The sequence below is a fragment of the Python bivittatus genome, unplaced genomic scaffold, assembly GCF_059951505.1.
Source record: "Python bivittatus isolate LINGU-HERP-01145 unplaced genomic scaffold, Pbiv_v1 ctg000570_np1212, whole genome shotgun sequence".
NCBI lineage: Eukaryota > Metazoa > Chordata > Lepidosauria > Squamata > Pythonidae > Python > Python bivittatus.
Window position 1 is genome coordinate 22,495,336 of NW_028277097.1, and position 17,308 is coordinate 22,512,643.

General features: G+C 43.4%; 1 protein-coding gene across 5 annotated transcripts in view; it reads right to left on the reverse strand.

Moving 5' to 3' along the window:
* KIAA1328 (KIAA1328 ortholog) overlaps positions 1-17,308 on the reverse strand; it is a 196,057-nt gene that overhangs the window by 51,754 nt on the left and 126,995 nt on the right. For all 5 annotated transcript variants that reach the window (XM_007428308.4, XM_088152612.1, XM_088152611.1 and 2 more), the window contains 2 exons: positions 14,817-15,484; positions 10,655-10,759 (listed from right to left, as the gene is read on the reverse strand). In XM_007428308.4, the coding sequence (XP_007428370.3) occupies positions 10,655-10,759; positions 14,817-15,484 (773 nt within the window). The remainder of the gene's footprint in view (positions 1-10,654; positions 10,760-14,816; positions 15,485-17,308) is intronic.

The window sequence follows — 17,308 nt, forward strand, 5'->3', positions numbered from 1 at the left end:
CCCCCAGAGTAAAACAGTGGGCCTTCAAGGCAGAACTGGGAAGGGGGGATCTACAGGAAGCTGCTGCTGCTGCTGCTGCTGCTGCTGCTGCTGCTGCTGAGGGAAATTTCTATCAAATTGGATATGCTTTTGTGATACAAAATGCAGAGGGAAGCGAATCTGCTGGCTTACTGCGCAGCTGACACAGGTGCACATGCAAGTTCAACAGCGCTGTAAGTAAAGGAACCGCCAATAATGTGTTTTTAACAAGTAGTAAAAAAATAATTTCTTGTCACCAGCACATGCCCCCTTCCTGGTCAACAATCAGAACAGTGGCACCATAAACAAATCTTCTGAAAGATCCGACATTTCCCTTCCCAGAAGGATCACCGTAACAACGCACCTCCAAAGGCAAGAAAATTGCAGTGAAATTTTGAGTTTGACATTTCCCACAAACTAAAAATATCAGAGGGGATTGACACTCAAGCAAGATGGGGTCTCCTCGATGCACCCAAAATGAGAATAGCTGCCAAGGAAAAATGACAGAAATTCTTCCAAGAGCAATAATACCCAAGAAAGATACATTAAATTTGTACGTGCACAACATGTTTTGTGCCTGAGAATGAAGTGCTCCATCCTGAAAGTTTGGGAGGATTTTGAGTTCAAAAAGGAGCTGTCCTGAGTTTATACCACTTCTAGAATAGCTGAAATACGTAGCCATTTTGCACTCAGAATGGGGCATTGTATGAAGTTTTGTGCTCGAAATGGCTCAGAACAAAACACGTTGCACATCTTTATCATGTCCTTAGCACACCCCATATTTAATCAAGTCAACTAAAGATCCAGTAACTACATTTACACAACTTGCAAAAGCGTAATATGGTTTTTGTAGGGTTTGGACAATGCATAAAACCAAGCCTGTTTGGTTAGTTTATGGTTCTGTGTATTGTGAAAACACTAGATTCAGTAGTCAAATGTAATGAATCCAGACTTCCTTCTACTTGCTAGATCGCTCCCTTCAGTGACATATTTAGATATGCTCAGACCAACACAACTCACACCCCAGACTGCTTTTTCTCCTACATAGTACCAATCTTGAGTTGCCCCCCACCCCCAGCAAGACAATAAGTCTTACCCTTCCATGGGTAATTTTTTAAGAAAATAATACTATCAGTAAATGTTTGAGCTCAAGAACTCTTCACTGAGAAAGATGGTTCAAAAGTAGAGAGAGATGGGCAAGATTATCAAAAAATAAAAAAGAGGCCAACTCTGCACTGAGTCACAGCTGTACAGAAGTTTGCAGACATGCACATTCAGGCAGGCGCAGATGTTTCTGGGGCAAAGAAGGATGAACAATGGCAGATTCCCCTCCACCACCCACCACCTCCAATTTGGGAAATACAGCATCTTGCTCCTGATTCAGGCTGATTAGAGATGGGTGCTGCAATCCAAAACTCCTAGAGGAAAGCAGGTTGGGAAAGGCCAACCTATAGAATAACTTGCTGGTAGAGAGCTAAGCAGTTCTTGCCTCTCCTGAGTAGCTAGCCATATATTTGGCTACAGCCAGATATGACCTCAGATTGGAGACCCCTCCAGTTTGAAAGATGTTGTTGATGTGTACAGTCATCATCCTGAGATAGGTGATCCACTGGCTTTTTGGATTCTGAGGGGCCTTGTGGATGAGCTCTGTTCTAAATACTGTAATCTTCAAAGAACTTGCAGAAGCACCCAACAAGGAAGAAAGCTTACATTAGTCCTGCTGTCTCAGATTTTGACCTACCATGAACCTTAACACCTGGCCACCGTCCAGAATTGCATTCAGTCTACACTGGAAGCCCCAAATTAGAAATCTGGAAAGGTAAACAAAAGCTTTGCAATTCCTGGGTCTATGCTCTGCTGAACCCCTCTAGTGCTTTCCTTCTGCAGAAACTCAGACAATGGCTTCCCCTTTCATTTTTTACTCCTATAACCTCCAACCTGTAGGTTAGGGTTAGGCTGTGAATGACTATTCTCAAATCACCCAGTGAGCTCCTATGGCTGAATCTGGATGTGAACCGGGTCTCCTTGGCCTTTGTCCAATACAGTAACCACCACACCATACATTTCAGCACCCTGTACCCTCCTGGATAGCAAGAACTCTTTTCCCTAGGGAATCTAGCACTGGTTTCTTGCAGCTTTCACCTCTGATTTGTTTTGTAGCTATATCATCAGGCCTGAGTATTATGAAGTCAGATAGCAATACTTGGTCAGACATGGGCAGAAAATGCAGTCCACTTTCATATGAGTGACTCCCTGTCATAAATCTGTTCAAAAAATAGCTCCATTCACTGCATCAGATTGTGGCTGATGGTCACCATCACCCTGCTTGGGCCTGCAGTGGGCCTGCTAGGCCCAAAACATGGCTGCAATGGTGCCGACTACCAACCTCTCTATCCAGCAGACAGCAAAGGCCACTGTTACTACTACAGGCAGTCTCTGTCAGGCTAACTACCTGGAAGCAGAGGTGAAGGTGGAGAACCTACTGCCCTTCCCCCCAGCCTATGAAGACGAATGTGTTGATTGAAGTAACTCCAATCCAAGGATGGTGACACTGGGCACCTCCTCCCAGGTGAGATTCTGGCAGAAAGAGGGAATTGGAGGAGAAGAACTGGGGAGGTGCAGCTGGAAGAACAGGTGGGAGCCAGACTCAGAGTCCAAAACTAGAAATATCTACCCACACCAGGAAGACAGATTAGAAATATTTTGAGTGCCAGGATAGGTTAGCACTGATGTTTAGCATTTAATATTTTTATTTGATGGCACATATATCTGAATGCAGCTAATGGAATAGACATACTTTATGGAAGTGAACATGTTACGTTATTTAATAAAAATCACTTTCTTCCTTTCTTTCTGTGTTAACCAAGGGTCTAACCCAAGTTCCACCCAGTTATGTGCCTTTACAGACTAAAAGAACTATGGTAGAACTTCCAGTTCCTGTGATGGAACGTATCTATGAGGAGGAGAGTGATGTGGGAGATCAAGGCTATCAGGAAGGAGGTGGTACATTCCAGCAGGGGAAAGGAGGCAAAAGACAATCCAGTCTGCAAGGGGAGCGTGAGAGGAGTAAGAGATTCAGGACAGCCACTCCCTAGAATCTCCCAGGGTAGATCCACTAGTTGCTGTAGTACAGATTTAGTCTGGCAAGATTCTGTTTATAAGGTGTAAGCAAATAAAGGAACTGAACTCAACTGGACTGTTTCACTGTTGTTCTTGGGCTGGGCCTGACAGTACCTAAAGAGGGAAGAAGATGCAAGTTTCTTCTCCAGAGCTCCCAAAGCACTGGAAGTTTAACAGAGGGGGGACCAAACTGTTATTGGAACCAACTCCAGAGAACCATCAGCCCTTGAAAGAAAGGAAGCAGCTCATAACATCTCTCCTGACCCTTCAAGGTAATTCTTGCAGAGTAGAGGGGACTCTGTTTGTTCAGTTCAGTGGGGCTTGTGTGGGGCAAGTTCCTAGAGATTCACGGCCTTTTTGCTATGACACAGCCAGGCATGAGGTGTTCAAGCAAGACTGGCTGGCTCTTAGGAAAAACGGATTTATCACAGGGTACTGGCGCAGCCAAGATCTTTGATGTGCAAGACATGCACTGCTTCATTATTAGCATGGCATCTGCCTGTGTGACATTCAGTTCTTCTGCAGAGTCTTAAAAGAAGCGCCCCCCCGACTCCCCCACCCCACTTTTCCTGGCCCAAGATATGCATATGCAAAAATCCAGCTGAAATACAAGGGCAGAAGAGTAGAGTGCCAAGGGAAAAAAAAAAAGATCATCTACCCCAGATGTCGGGAGTGTGCACAGAGGCAGGTGCTGAGCATATTGATCTTGCAAAATGATGTGTGCATTGTGGGGTATTTCAGCACGTAGCAGACCATCTGCATTGGAGAGATGAAGTATCTTTTAAAGACCTACAACTGGAGATGGTTTACCTTTTGAGGGTACCTTGAAGTGCCTTTCACACTACGAGCAAGCTGTGCAGAGTAATTGGGCAAAAATAAACAGATCCGGGCCCTTCACCCAAGAGGCTGTGTGCCACTATTTTGAAAGCAAGGCACTGAGGGTATGGCCACACCTACGTGCCACCTGCATTAGGCAGGCGGAGAAGAGTTTTCACAAGACGTAGCTCTTACATAGCAAAAGTTCTCCATTTCAGAAAAACAATCCTAGGCCCAGATGGCAGCAGTGAAAGCATAGCATCATTGTGGGAGCTCGCTAGAACTGGGAATGGGCTACCAAACTGGCCACAGGAGGAGCGGGCATGAAAGATTTTACACACCTGGAGCTCACTGTAAGAATGGAGAACTGGGCTAATGCTGGGACCTAGCAAGGCACTTCTTAGTCTTGGAGGGTTGGTAAGAGAGAAGATCTCTTTGGGGGCACAACCTGGAAGTCAACCAGTGGGCTTGAAGCAAAGAACATGGTGGGAACATGTGAGTTTAGCGCTGGAGGTCTGGGTTTTCAGGATTCATCTCTAGCATTTCTCATTCAAAACTATCAGTTAGAGCAGCAGGAAAAGGTTTCTGGTCTGGGATTCTGAACTGCTGCCAAGGCCAAAGGACTCAAAATGGATCAAAACAGGTTGCTGGAGGCATCTTCTCAACCAGGAGCCCAGTTCCTCAACCCTGCTTGGAGAACCCATTGCTCCGAACTGATCGGAAGGAGATCATATGTTCCGTCCTGGGAAAAGATCACGAAGGGGGGAATATGATATCACTCTTCAGCCACCTGAAAGGATTGGAAAAATTAAAAGACCTATCCCCTGTCAACACAGAGGGCAGGACAGAAAACATTGGATTGAAGTGACAGGGTAAAAGACGGATTCTGATTGAAGGCTAGGAAAAATGTCCTAACAGGAAGAGCAATTGGACAGTAGAGCAATATCTCCAAAGAAGCAATGATGAGCTCTCCTTCTTTGGAGGCATTCAAGAAAAGGTTCAGCAGCCATCTATCGGCGAAGTAATTTACATTCCTGCCCAGAGCAAGGGGGCTGCCCTTCAGAGCTTCAAGGGCCCCTTCCAACCTGGGGCTGCAGAGTCTTCCTTGGGAAGGCTGGAGGGAAGCTGCAGTGTGACACAGAACCCCGTGAGAGTCCAAAGGCCTTCCCCCAATAGCCATGGAGAAGCAGCAATCTTCTGGAGGGTGACTGAATGGGGCTGGGGGCACGGGGTCCCTTTCCCTTTCCCCACAGTGATCCAGGTGCAAATTACTAGTTCTCCACTGCCATGAGCAGGGTGGTATCACGTGATGCTGAGTAGAGGAGCTACGACAGACAAAGGGCCTTGTCACTTCTCCCTTCCTCTGAGCAATCTTGCACCAAACTACCGACACCATGCCGGCCTCCAAATTAGGGAATTGGTGATCTGTTTCTGCCACACCCTGTCACTGGCTGATTAGTTTGGGAGTGCAGAAGAATGGGCAGATGACCCTGCTTGCTAAGCAGGTTCCAAAGTATCTGCTTTGGCCACTGCCTTGTGTTGCAAATCAATGCGAGTTGCTCAGGAGAAGGGACACCATTGATCAAATCCTTTGGTAATTAGAGGAAGGTCAAAATGATCCTACAAATAAATGGAGAGGAAGCAGAGTTTGGAATGAGAAGAGCAGGACTCACATTTGCCCTCAGCAGCTTTCTCTGGGTAAAAAACATGATTTTCCCCACCCACCCCCAAATGAGGCTCATTTCTCATTATTCTTTCCTAAAGGCTAAGTCATGCCATTCACACCAGCGTGCCTCAGTTTCCCCATTAAAGGTTTGCTTCTTGTGGGGACCTTTCTTCTTACTTGACACATGCTGGCAAGGCACACACATTTTCTCCTCTGCTATTCTTCCCATAGATAATAGAGAATAAATTGCAATTAGATTGGGTAATTGTAGATAATTAACTCAAAATGAGAACTTCATTATAATAAAATATGTTTTTCAAATGTTGAGGGTAGCATTTATTTTCTTTCAAACTCTAATTTCTCATGTGAGCAAGTTTAATATTTTAAATACTTTTCACCTCTTTCTTTCTTTCTTTCTTTCTTTCTTTCTTTCTTTCTTTCTTTCTTACTTTCTTACTTTCTTACTTTCTTACTTTCTTACTTTCTTACTTTCTTACTTTCTTTTTCAACAAAAGAAACCAAAAAATGGCTAGGTTATTATTTTTGATTTTTTAAAAAGTCCCTTGTTTAGTTGAGAAGCACAATTAAGATATTCTACAATAAACCAGGATGTATTTTTGTTTCCTTTCCTACTCATAAGAATGCAACATTTTTGTTTCTATTATTTACATTCTCCCCTAAACAACAACAAAAAACAAAAAAAGTGGATTTTTGACTTTCAACAATACCATCTACCTGCACAGCATCAACTTCCAGCCTTGGTCATCATATGTCCTCCTTTTAGAGTTTGAAGCAAACATCCCTTCCATATTCAAATGAACAAAAGAGACAAATGGAGTTGTCGTCTTAGCCTCCTCTGGTTTTACGTTAGATTAAATTATTTAGGGCGCATTCATCTGGTAACCTTTTGCAGAGCTGATGAATGAATACAGGAAACAAACTTTCTGACATACTGCTGCCAAACTTCACAACTAGCTGGCAGAGAGATGGGGGGATGCATCAAGGATGAAAAATTACTGCACGGTCCATCAAGGGAGTGAGAAAGAGTCAAAGAGACCCGCCACCAGAGGCATTGTAGGAGAGAATTGTGTTAGACTATAGTAGCCAAAATCAGAAGGAGCCTGGTAGCACCTTTCAGACCAACAAATTTCATTAAAAGGCATCAGCTTTCATGAGTGACAACTCCCTTCATCAGATACTATATTTAATTTGCCCCTTAGAGATGTAATAGAGAGCCATGAACTTTGAGACACGTTATGTTAGAGAGTAAGTTTTTGATCTCCACTTATGATCCTCTTGTAGATGATTTGCTAAAGAACATGTTACAAAAACAGCTAGCAAGCTTCCAATCTTCTTTCAAAGAAACATCTTCTGCTAGAGTTCTCACACCTTGAGTGACAGATATCCAGAGGACGTAGCACTGGAACCCAGATTTCTCCTACCTGATGTCCTCCGTACAAGTTGGACTTGAAACCTCATCACTCAAGGCAGCTTCCTCAGAGTTTTGCCCATTGCAACTGGAGGACTCCAGCTTGAGAAAGCTGCTTTTAGCTGTTCAGAGTATGAGAAATTAAACTTTATTTTCTTATCAAGAACAAAGAACCCCCAATGATTTCTTGTGAGCCTGACCAGCATTTGCAGCAGAGAACTCCTGCACCTAGACAGTTAAGGGAGATAAGAGCTATTTCAGAGCAGAAATCAGAAGCTGTAGCTCACAAAAGCTCATGCCTTTTAATAAAATGTGTTAGTCTGAAAAGATGCTACCAGACTCCTTCTGATTTTTGGCCACCATCTGAGGGAATCTCAAAGGCTCATCCTGCATATATTACATCACCTCCTCATCCACTGATTCATTTTTAATCCACCAGTTATCAAAGGATATCTGATATTCAAAGGATAGCTGATGCTTGAGGGTAGATTCTTTAACAGAATAAATATGTATGTACCAGCTTCATACTTGCACCATCTTTAATCCCAGAATAAGACTCCCAAATCAGATATGCAGATCTCAGCACAGAACCATAAGATCAAATTCATGACAAGCAACTTGATTCCAATGGCACAGTGGATATCTACAGCACAACCTTGTGTTTGTCAGCTCAGAAATAAATCCCAGTCCATTTGAGGAGCTTTATTTCATAGTATGTTGAGGACTGCTGTCACATAATATTGCACAAGGAGCTCTTGTGCCTAAGAGAACTTTCACTGAGACCAAACAAAAAAAAGGTAGGACACCACCTGCTCACCTACCTATTATAAAACTTTGGGGCACTGGACATTTTATTATTTTCAAAGCATGCCATGAGTTCACTTAGAAAATGCCCATTCACAAAATAGCCCCAGTAGTGGACAAGGAAAGTGAAGAACTACTGATCTGTCAGAAGGTAATATTTATGAAGATACTCCCCTTTGTCCATTCAACCTTCTTAGGATGCCAACTTCCCTCTGTCCTTTCTTTAGAGCAGGTGGACACCTTTGCAAGCAAAGTACCTTCCTTTTGCCCTCCTTAGGAACATATCCAGGACCCAGAGGCACTTTAAGAAATAAGAATTATGCAGGAACATGATGCTTTGCAGCACAGTCTGCTGGTCTCCCATTCTTTAAAATAATAGGAGAAACCCAAAGGAGATATTCATGGGCACTGCACTAGGGACCTCTGCACCATATTGCAGCCTTAAGACGCCATAAGCAACCTTAGGACAACAGCTAGAGGCCAACCCTCCAAGTGAATAAGAGAGTGGGAAGTAAGAAAAAAAAATGATCTCCTGCTCAGAATCTTAAATGAAACCATCTTCAACTGTGTTAAAGTCTGCCCAGTCAGTCCATCACCTCCTTCTGCATATTCCAGAGCCAAGGAACTTAACTGACATTCACACCACTTGGAGGCAAACAGAAGTCAAACACAAAGGTACTCTCACAAAGCGCTCAGGGGCAAATGTTAAAATTCCTTTTGATTGTACTAGTCTTGGTGATCATGGAAATCATTTTCTCCTTTCTCGTGGCTTATGTGACAACACATGAAGACTATGCTCAAGGGCAGTGAACCGGAGAGTTTCAGCTACAAGTTGTAATGTCTCAACAAGCCCCCAGGAACACCTACTATCCTGGTGCTACTCTCAGTGATTACTACTAGTCAACTTCTTTGGAGCTGCTAGATTCTCAGAACAGCTAGGACCAGCCTCGCATCATTGACGTAACTAAGAACTTGTTTCCCTAGCATGTGATTCTTTGAGCGCCACCTGCCTCCTGCCAACATTCCGTGTCCTTGTCAGTCTCCAGGCCACAAGTTGTCTCCTGCAGCTTGATTATCTCAGCCAGCGAATGATGCTCAGAGAAATGTGGCCCAGCCTGGACAGTTCATCTCCAGCAGCAGAGGATGAGAAAGCAGCAGGTCACAAGATTTGGGACTGGTCTTCTTAACTTAGCCAAGGCAGTTCATGACAAATGGAGCTCTCTCGGGTGGACAACAGTTTAAACTCTAACCTCAAATGAAGGGCTGGAAGTTCTCAGCTTTAAAGGCCTTTGACTACGCACATTTTACTTGGCTGGCTGAAATTCAGCACTTACCACATCTGCCACTAAAGATCTGGCACTGTGACTAGATGCTTTTGATGAACCTTAGAGAAGGAATGCAGTTACTGCATGTTAATTACAAGAGCACCAGTTGGGTTGAAAAGCACTCTAGGAATATTTTACATAAACAGTCCAAAGTGGCTTTACTAATCTTGTCCTTAGCCCTGACCCATCTGTGCTGGACACCCACCAAGATTCTTCAACACCAAGATCAGAGACCTCCTTCCATTTTGCCTCCTGCTTGTATGACTCCTGCTTCAAATCCAAAAGGAGGAATGAAATTTCCTTCCATTTGTTGCTGTAGTGAAGGCTATCAAGTATGGATTTCTGATAAATTGATCCAGTGTTATATGCAATATTTAAATTATTTTTCTTAAAAAAGACTGCACATACATACACACTTCCTTGTGAGATGGGCGGTGTCTAAATACACACACACACACACACACAAACATATTCTCTACACTATTACCTTACTGGATAAGCAACAGTATGCAAAGAACAGAAAAGTAAGCAAGAGTAGGCCAAGAAATTAAGACATGAGATACAAAAAAGAAAAGGAAATAAAGCTAATCTAACTTCCACCAACTTCATTCACAATACCTATACTAGGAAAACCGGAAGCCAGAAAGGGCCAAGGAAGTGATCTCTTCTTCCCTAGCACTAACAGCAGGGGCAAAGAATCTGCCTAAATGTATAAAATATTGAGAGCTGCAGGAGGACTCTGTGTAGCCAGTTTGGGGTTCAAGCAAGTCCTTTGCTCCCTAAGGTGAATTTCTTGGGTTTTTGTTTCCATTTTGTCTGAACTTGTATGACCTTCTTTCTCTCCCACAGTTCTGCCATTTGCAATGCAGTCCTGTCTCAAGTCTTGGTCTTGTTCAGCTGCCTCTCCTTTATGGTGCCCCTGGCCTGATCCTGCTATGTCTTCGCATTGGATCTCATTGGGTTACTTTCATATAATTTTAACCACTGTTCGTTTTCACCAAATCTGACCGTGCCCTTCTGTGGGAGGGAGGGGAGGTCACATTATAAATATTTTTTTTTCTTGTTTGCTGTTTGCTTTGTAATACAAAATAACTCCATATCCACCTTCCCCAGCCTGGTGTCCCCCCACCTCCCCCGCCCGATGTGATAGGGATCCAATATCTCAGAAGCTGGGGGAAATCTAGAAATTGCAGCCCAAACACAACCTTACTTATCTTCTCTACTGGTTGTATTACCAATGGATGTAACTTTTATTGCCCTCACCTAGAATGTTTTCATCTAAGCACAGAGCCAGAGAGAGAAAGGAGAGAGAGAGAGAGAGAGAGAGAGGGAGAGAGGGAGGGAGAACAAGAATGAGAGAACATATGCAGGTATGAAAGAAAGTGTGGGGTCATACCATGTAAAGCTCCTTAGACAAATCATAAAATATTCTGGCACGCAAAGGTCAGTTACAGGTGAATAAAGCCAAGACATTACCTGAGGCCATCACAAATTCCATTCACTGCTGGAGCCAAGGAGCCTGGTCCCATCAGGACTTCATCCATGAGCACGTCTTCTGAATTGGCAGTGTGGGCTTTAAACCTGCAAGGAAAAAACAGCCACTCATCACTGTAAATATGCTCAAATATTGAGCAAACTATCTGTGCTTTTACCCCATTCCCTTTACTCCTATTTTATACGGTAAGCATATTGAAAATGTTTTGCAATTATAGACACGCTTCTCTGGGAGAACACTCCACCAAACTCTTTGGGGCTTTCTTCGAAGGAGGCATGCATAGCACAGGACACTTCAGGATACTGCCTTCCTAAACATGTATGTTTCCCTGTTCTTTTCTAAGCAGTTGGAGGGCGAGGGAGAGAATATGTCTGAATCAAAGACAATGCCACCAATTCCTGAAGTGAAAAGAAGCAGACTCCCCCCAATGCTCGGGAACTGGAGGAGAACATCAGAAGAGAACTTCCTGAGTCAAAACTTTTTTTAAAAGGCAACCAAATCTTGTTATTATGAAGCCAAAATTCTGTAAACAGATTCCTAATGAGACACAGATAACTCCTACTACTACCTTTACTCCTACAAGAGTAAGTTGGACACAGCTGGAAATGGTTCCCCCTGTCTTCTGCTAAACTTTATAAGATAAGAGGAAATCCTTTTGCCAGAATGATGGGTCACAGCTAACTTAGGTGGCTTTAAGCAAGCTAAATTCATGGAAAATAGGAATTGCAATCCCTGTGAACTGGGAGGGGTGCAGTGAACTTCCATGTAGAGGTACAGGATGGCAACTAGTCCCCAATGTTATTGTCAAGAAGCTGTTGTTTTCCTTGCTGAAGTACTTCTTGAAGACACCTGGTTGGCCACTTTAGGATGTAGATGAGGTAGGCTTTGGATTGATCTATTATATGGGCTCTTTATTTTATTTATTTATTTACTGTATTTATATAGCCGCCCATCTCACATAAAAATGACTCTTGTTTGTTACTGTTATTCCCATTATCAGTCACTGCTGCCATGGGGGGGGGGTTCTAATTAGACTCCAACACTTAATGCTTCCTCTTAATACAAGTGTGCTTGCACACGCACACAGAATGTTGATCCAAACTTCAAAAGTGGTAGAGGGAGTTGTGTAAAACAAGCAAAACAGAAGACAGTAAGGTTAGATTTTCTACCTATCTCCCTCCCAGCACCCAGCAACTGCAGCAAAAGACAAAAGGGATCCCCTCACCGCTGCAGGAGTATACCGCATACCATGCAGTTGCGGACAAGTATACATCGGGACCACAAAACGCAGCATCCATACCAGGATAAAAGAACACGAAAGACACTGCAGACTACAGCAACCAGAAAAATCTGCAGTAGCTGAACATGCTCTCAAGCACACTGGACACAAAATCCTATTTGAAAACACAGAGATACTGGACAACACCAACAGCCACTATACCAGGCTATACCGGGAAGCCATTGAGATTCACAAACACCAGCACAGTTTCAATAAAAAAGAGGAGAGTCTAAAAATCAACAAAACCTGGCTACCAATCCTGAAAAATACAGCCTGCAAAAGGTCAACGAACTCAGCTCAACCACCAGGACATGTGAACAGTCCACACAATGAACTTGCTAATCACCCCCAGCAGCCCCTCGTTAACAATTCAGTAGAAGAAAAAAAAAAAAAACAACCCTGCCTAATCCCCAGGAAAATACACACAGATGCTGACTCCAAAACAAGCAGCCACTCAGTAACCCAACCCCCCCCCACACACACCCCCCCAGATCTCTATAAATACCCACAAAAGGGCCACATCACCCTGGGCACAGAGAGAACTGCTCCTGTCTGTGCTCCTGCACTCTGAAGATGCCGGTCACAGGTGCTGGTGAAACGTTAGGAAACAAAACTTCAAGACCACGGCCACACAGCCCGGAAGACCCACACCAGCCAAAAGCAACATAGTTCAGGGATGCAGAGCATTCTGGGGACTCTCTGCTCTGGTTGGCTATATATAGACCACGCCTTTTGGAATGCGGCCTGTGCCTTAAAGCCAACGAGATCTGACTGAGGGTGCCCTGCCCGCTGTTAGGCCTCACTGGAGAAAGGAAGTGGGGGTGGGGGGGTCTACCAAAACAAGTTTGCTAAACTCCTTCAAGCATCCTCCACTGGACTGCAAGGGTGGGGGGAGGTCATGTCCACTGGCCCCACCCTGGTGCTCTTACCTCTTCTTCCTGCAGGCCATAAGAACAGAGCTCATCCTGTGTTTATAAGCTCTTCCTATCCTTTTGATCAAAGAGTTAAAGTTTCCTTCCAATGACTCTTTACTCCTGGTGACTCTAGGGACACATCCAAGAACTTTTCTTGGCAGTAATATGGAAGTGGTTTGCCACTGCCTTTTTCCAAAATGTTTTCAACTCCTCGGTATAACTTAGAACCCTAGGTTTTCCTGCTAGCCTCCTACCCATATACTCACCAGGCCTGAACCTGTCCAGATAAGGTCTGGTGGTACCATCTTTGCATGTTTAGATCCTGCCTCAACCTAAGTCACAGAAAGAACCTGTCGGCAACCAGCATCTCACCCTTCCAAATCACCCATCCCTATACCCACATGTGATTAAGGGGGGAGGGGGAATCACCCAACTACCTTCCTCTACACAATTACAGCATGAATTGCAGGGGACTCTCTCTGTTCAAACTGCCATTGCAGGAAGGAAGATGTTCTTTCTACCCACTATTCTCCCTTCTGGTCATCCTCAGCTTTTATTTGAGGTTTATGTCCTTTCATTCAAGGACCCAAACCAGCTTTTCTAGACAAGGCAAGTATTGTTGCCATGTACTGTATATGCCAGTGTCTTTGGAAGAAACACTTAACACGGAATTGCAGACATGTATTCTTCTGCATTCCCCACTACCCAAAACAGGCCTCTCAAGTGAGCATACCAGATTTTTAATAAGAATGTTGGCCACCCTTTAAGACTTTCCTGGGAGAACACAAGCAATGGAGATGCTGCTCTGAATGCCTCAAAGAGGAACTAATGACAATGAACATCTAAACCAACTAGAAGGTGTTCCTCCTTGCTCTCTCCAGCACTGGCAGAAGAAGTCATTGCTCCATCCTTTCCTCCATATACCTGAAAGCTTGGATCATCTGACCCACTTTCTTCCTACATCTCCAAACTTGGTGTGGAACGTTCATTACTAGCACCAGAGAATGGGAATCCACAGCAATAGCAGTGCCCAGCACTCTCTCTTGTTTTTTCTCCCATCAACATTATTTCCCCATATAGACAAGCTTAGGGAAATTCAAAAGCCTGCAAGAAACTCTATTCTCTTTTACTGCAGCCACTACGCTAAATTCCCACAGCATGCAAACCATTTGCAAGGTAGCTCTATCCAAATGGTTCCCAAGATACTAGATACTTAAAGCAATCACACATCTTTTTAGAACTAATGCCGTTTGGTAAATTGGATAACATGTTGTGTTTTACAAAGTTCTTCAACAGCCTGGAGAGCAGTTTGATGAAGTACTACAGCTCCTGCAATACACCACCAACTACTCTACACTCTACCCCAGAAATGTACAGCTTTGGAGGGTCAGAAGACCCAGGGATTTCCAGTGGCAGGTCCTGGACCACACCCCCTAAAAAGAGGCAGGACCAGAAAAACGTACACTTGCATTAATTTGCACAACATTTAATTAAAATGAGATTAAATTGCTTAAACCCAGCTAATCTGATGTCAGCCTTCCCAGGTAGACCAGACAGGAAACACAACCAGATGAGCTAACTCTACTTATTGTAAGGCTACATTAACAGAATCTTGTAAGTCTGAAAGTACAATCTCCTGCCATCTCCTTTACAGCCTGAGAAGTCAGGGAGTGTCCTTTCTGAGTCTCTTTCTCTTCCCATTATGCAGCTGCAGGCTATGCCATCTCTTATCCGACCATTCCCTAGGCAGCATCTCTTCGTCCTGTTTCTCAAGGTCTTTCTCACATACCATTATAGCTGGCTACTCCTCATTTATTTAATAATATTCCTTTCTCATGTTTAACAACGGCAAACTTTGGAGCCACATCCAGGGTTTCAAGGTTGTAAATAGTTTCACACACTGACTGCACTTTAGCAAAAACCAATTTCCCATTCACTTCCCATGCTTACCGATGATAATCGAGCCTGGACTGCTGAAGCTGCTGCTGCTGCTGCAGAAGCTTGGCTTCTTGTTTTGCTAACAAATTCTGAAGACGTTCCTTTTCGATTTCAAGTTCTATTTTCTGGAGCAAGAGCTGTTTCCTTTTTTCTTCGGAGACGTTTTGACCATGATCGGTTTCTTTTGATCTCAAGCCTTTGCTAGCCTTCTGCCTAGGAGGATGCATTGAGCAAAAATATTCCAAGGAGGATTCACAATGAGGTCCCAAGTATCTTTCTTGAATATGGCAAGCATCCTGAAAAGGTTCATGAGCTGAGTTTCCCAGTTTTTTATGGAAAGGACACGTTTGAAGAGGACAAGCATTCTTCCTCTTGTCCCCATCAGGAGTTCTTTTAACATGGGGAGTCAACTGCTGCTTTGCTGGAGAGGCCATGTTGTTGCATTTATTATGCAATCCATTTTCCAAAAGAAGTCCATTCCTGGCATCAGTCTGACATCCCTGGGTGCCAGTTCCAAGAACACCCCTATTCCTACTAGGCCAAGCTGAAGGTAGAAGAGTAGGGCTTCTATGGGTTATGTTGTGGTTCTTATATAAGGTTTGTGGTCTAGCTACACCAAGGTAGGATCCATCCAGATCTGAGGGTGGCACCAGCTGACAGTGACCTCTCTGGTTAGACATCTGTAAGTAAAGAGAAAAGCAAACCATGTTCAGCTTCCACAATTCAGAACCTTGTCCACAGTTCCTTTACTAGTTCTTCTCAGTGGTTTACAGGGCAAAAAAGGACACTGAAATGAGTGGGCTTGAAATGGTTTGATTATCAACACCTAGCACGACTCCACAGCACATCGTTTTCAAGCGGAAGAGATGAACGTGCTATCAAATCTGCAATTTAATTCTGTCTACACAGGTACAATAAATATAAAAGCACTGCCTGCAGGATCTGGGGCATAAACAAGGCACTTCAGCCTATCAAGGAATTGCGAGTATCTAGGGTTACATAAAATCAACTTGAAGTGTGGCAAAAAAGCCATTAAATGTTAATGTCTGAAAATGTTTAATTTTGAATACGGAGCCAAGAAATCCATTCAGCCACTATAAATACCGTCTGATTGGCCATTACACAGCAGGGGATTTGATGTAAAACATTTCACCTTGTACTGAATGGGATATTACTTACTGTTGGAAATTTGATGAGTTTTTTTTTTTAAATATCCGTACAAAAACTGATAACGAACAAGACTGCTTCCTATAAAATACGGCTCTGAATCAAAAGCTGTCATTCAACTACAAAACGTATTTAAATCTCACTATAAAAGAGTTTTTTTTTCCCAATAAAGCTGGGGGTGGGGGCGATGAGACTGATAAAATTCCAAAGCTTGAAATACACACCAAGTTGCATCGATCAACCAAATCCTCAGCTCCCTTCTCATGCAACTTGTGCCCAGTAAGTAGTGGTGCCCCAAACAAGCCTGAATTCAACTAATAGATTGCTGCATTCAGTCTGTTTCTCAGAATTCTCTTTCAGCGTTAGCCCTTGGCTAGGTAACAATGCAAGATCACCAGTTGTTTTAGGCTGCATTTCTTTTAGGGGAAAATGACAAAAGACAGACAGAATGTGTTGAGGCAAAGTACAATGAGAAATTATAATGAGGGATAAAAGTTTTTCTCTGTCCTTGAAGGTAGTTCACATATTAAGATTGTGATTTCCACCTGATAGGGCATTTCTTCCCCATCACCTTTTACTCAGTTAAATCAGTGCATAAGGATCACATCCTGAATGTCCATATATCCCATAATTTGGCAAGGACTTCTTCACAGTCCCCTTCTTCTTTTGCTTTTAGCCATGAGAATTATGGCTAAAACAACATGGCCCAGAGGCCTCCCCATCACACATTTATTTTCCTTGGCACCATATCATAATTAGTTTATTAAATCAATTGCCGTACCAACTTAACAGCACATCATCACTCAGTCTTTCAGCTAGTATCTGCAGCCCTAGGTAGAGGCCAGAAGATGACATGGTGACTGCACGGAGTCTGCTGTTTTGTTTTCTCCCAGGTGTATGGGTGCTTGGTGCTTGGCCATACCCATCATAGGAAGCACATTGTAAGAGTGCCCATAACATGCTCTCACATTTCCAAATGTGTCCCCAAAGTTTGGGAACTTCTGCTCCAAGCAACTTCAGTTCAAAGGTACTCTTGTTTTGTTGGGAGGAGAGCTCTAGGAAAAAATGTATAAGAAACAGAGAGTGGTACCAACATGCTTACAGAACAAAACAGGGACAACGTGCTTCAGAAATTCTGCTTCTCCCTTTCTACTTCACAGTGGAAGAGCATGTATTTGCATACCCAATGTCCAAGTTCAATGCCTGGTATTATTAGATAGCAAAGAACTGAAAATCCAGAAAGCCATTCATTTGAACTACTTGAAGCACTAACCAAACCAATCTCTATAGAAGATCTCTAGCAATCTTAAAGCATTTCTGGTTGCACCTCCATTTAT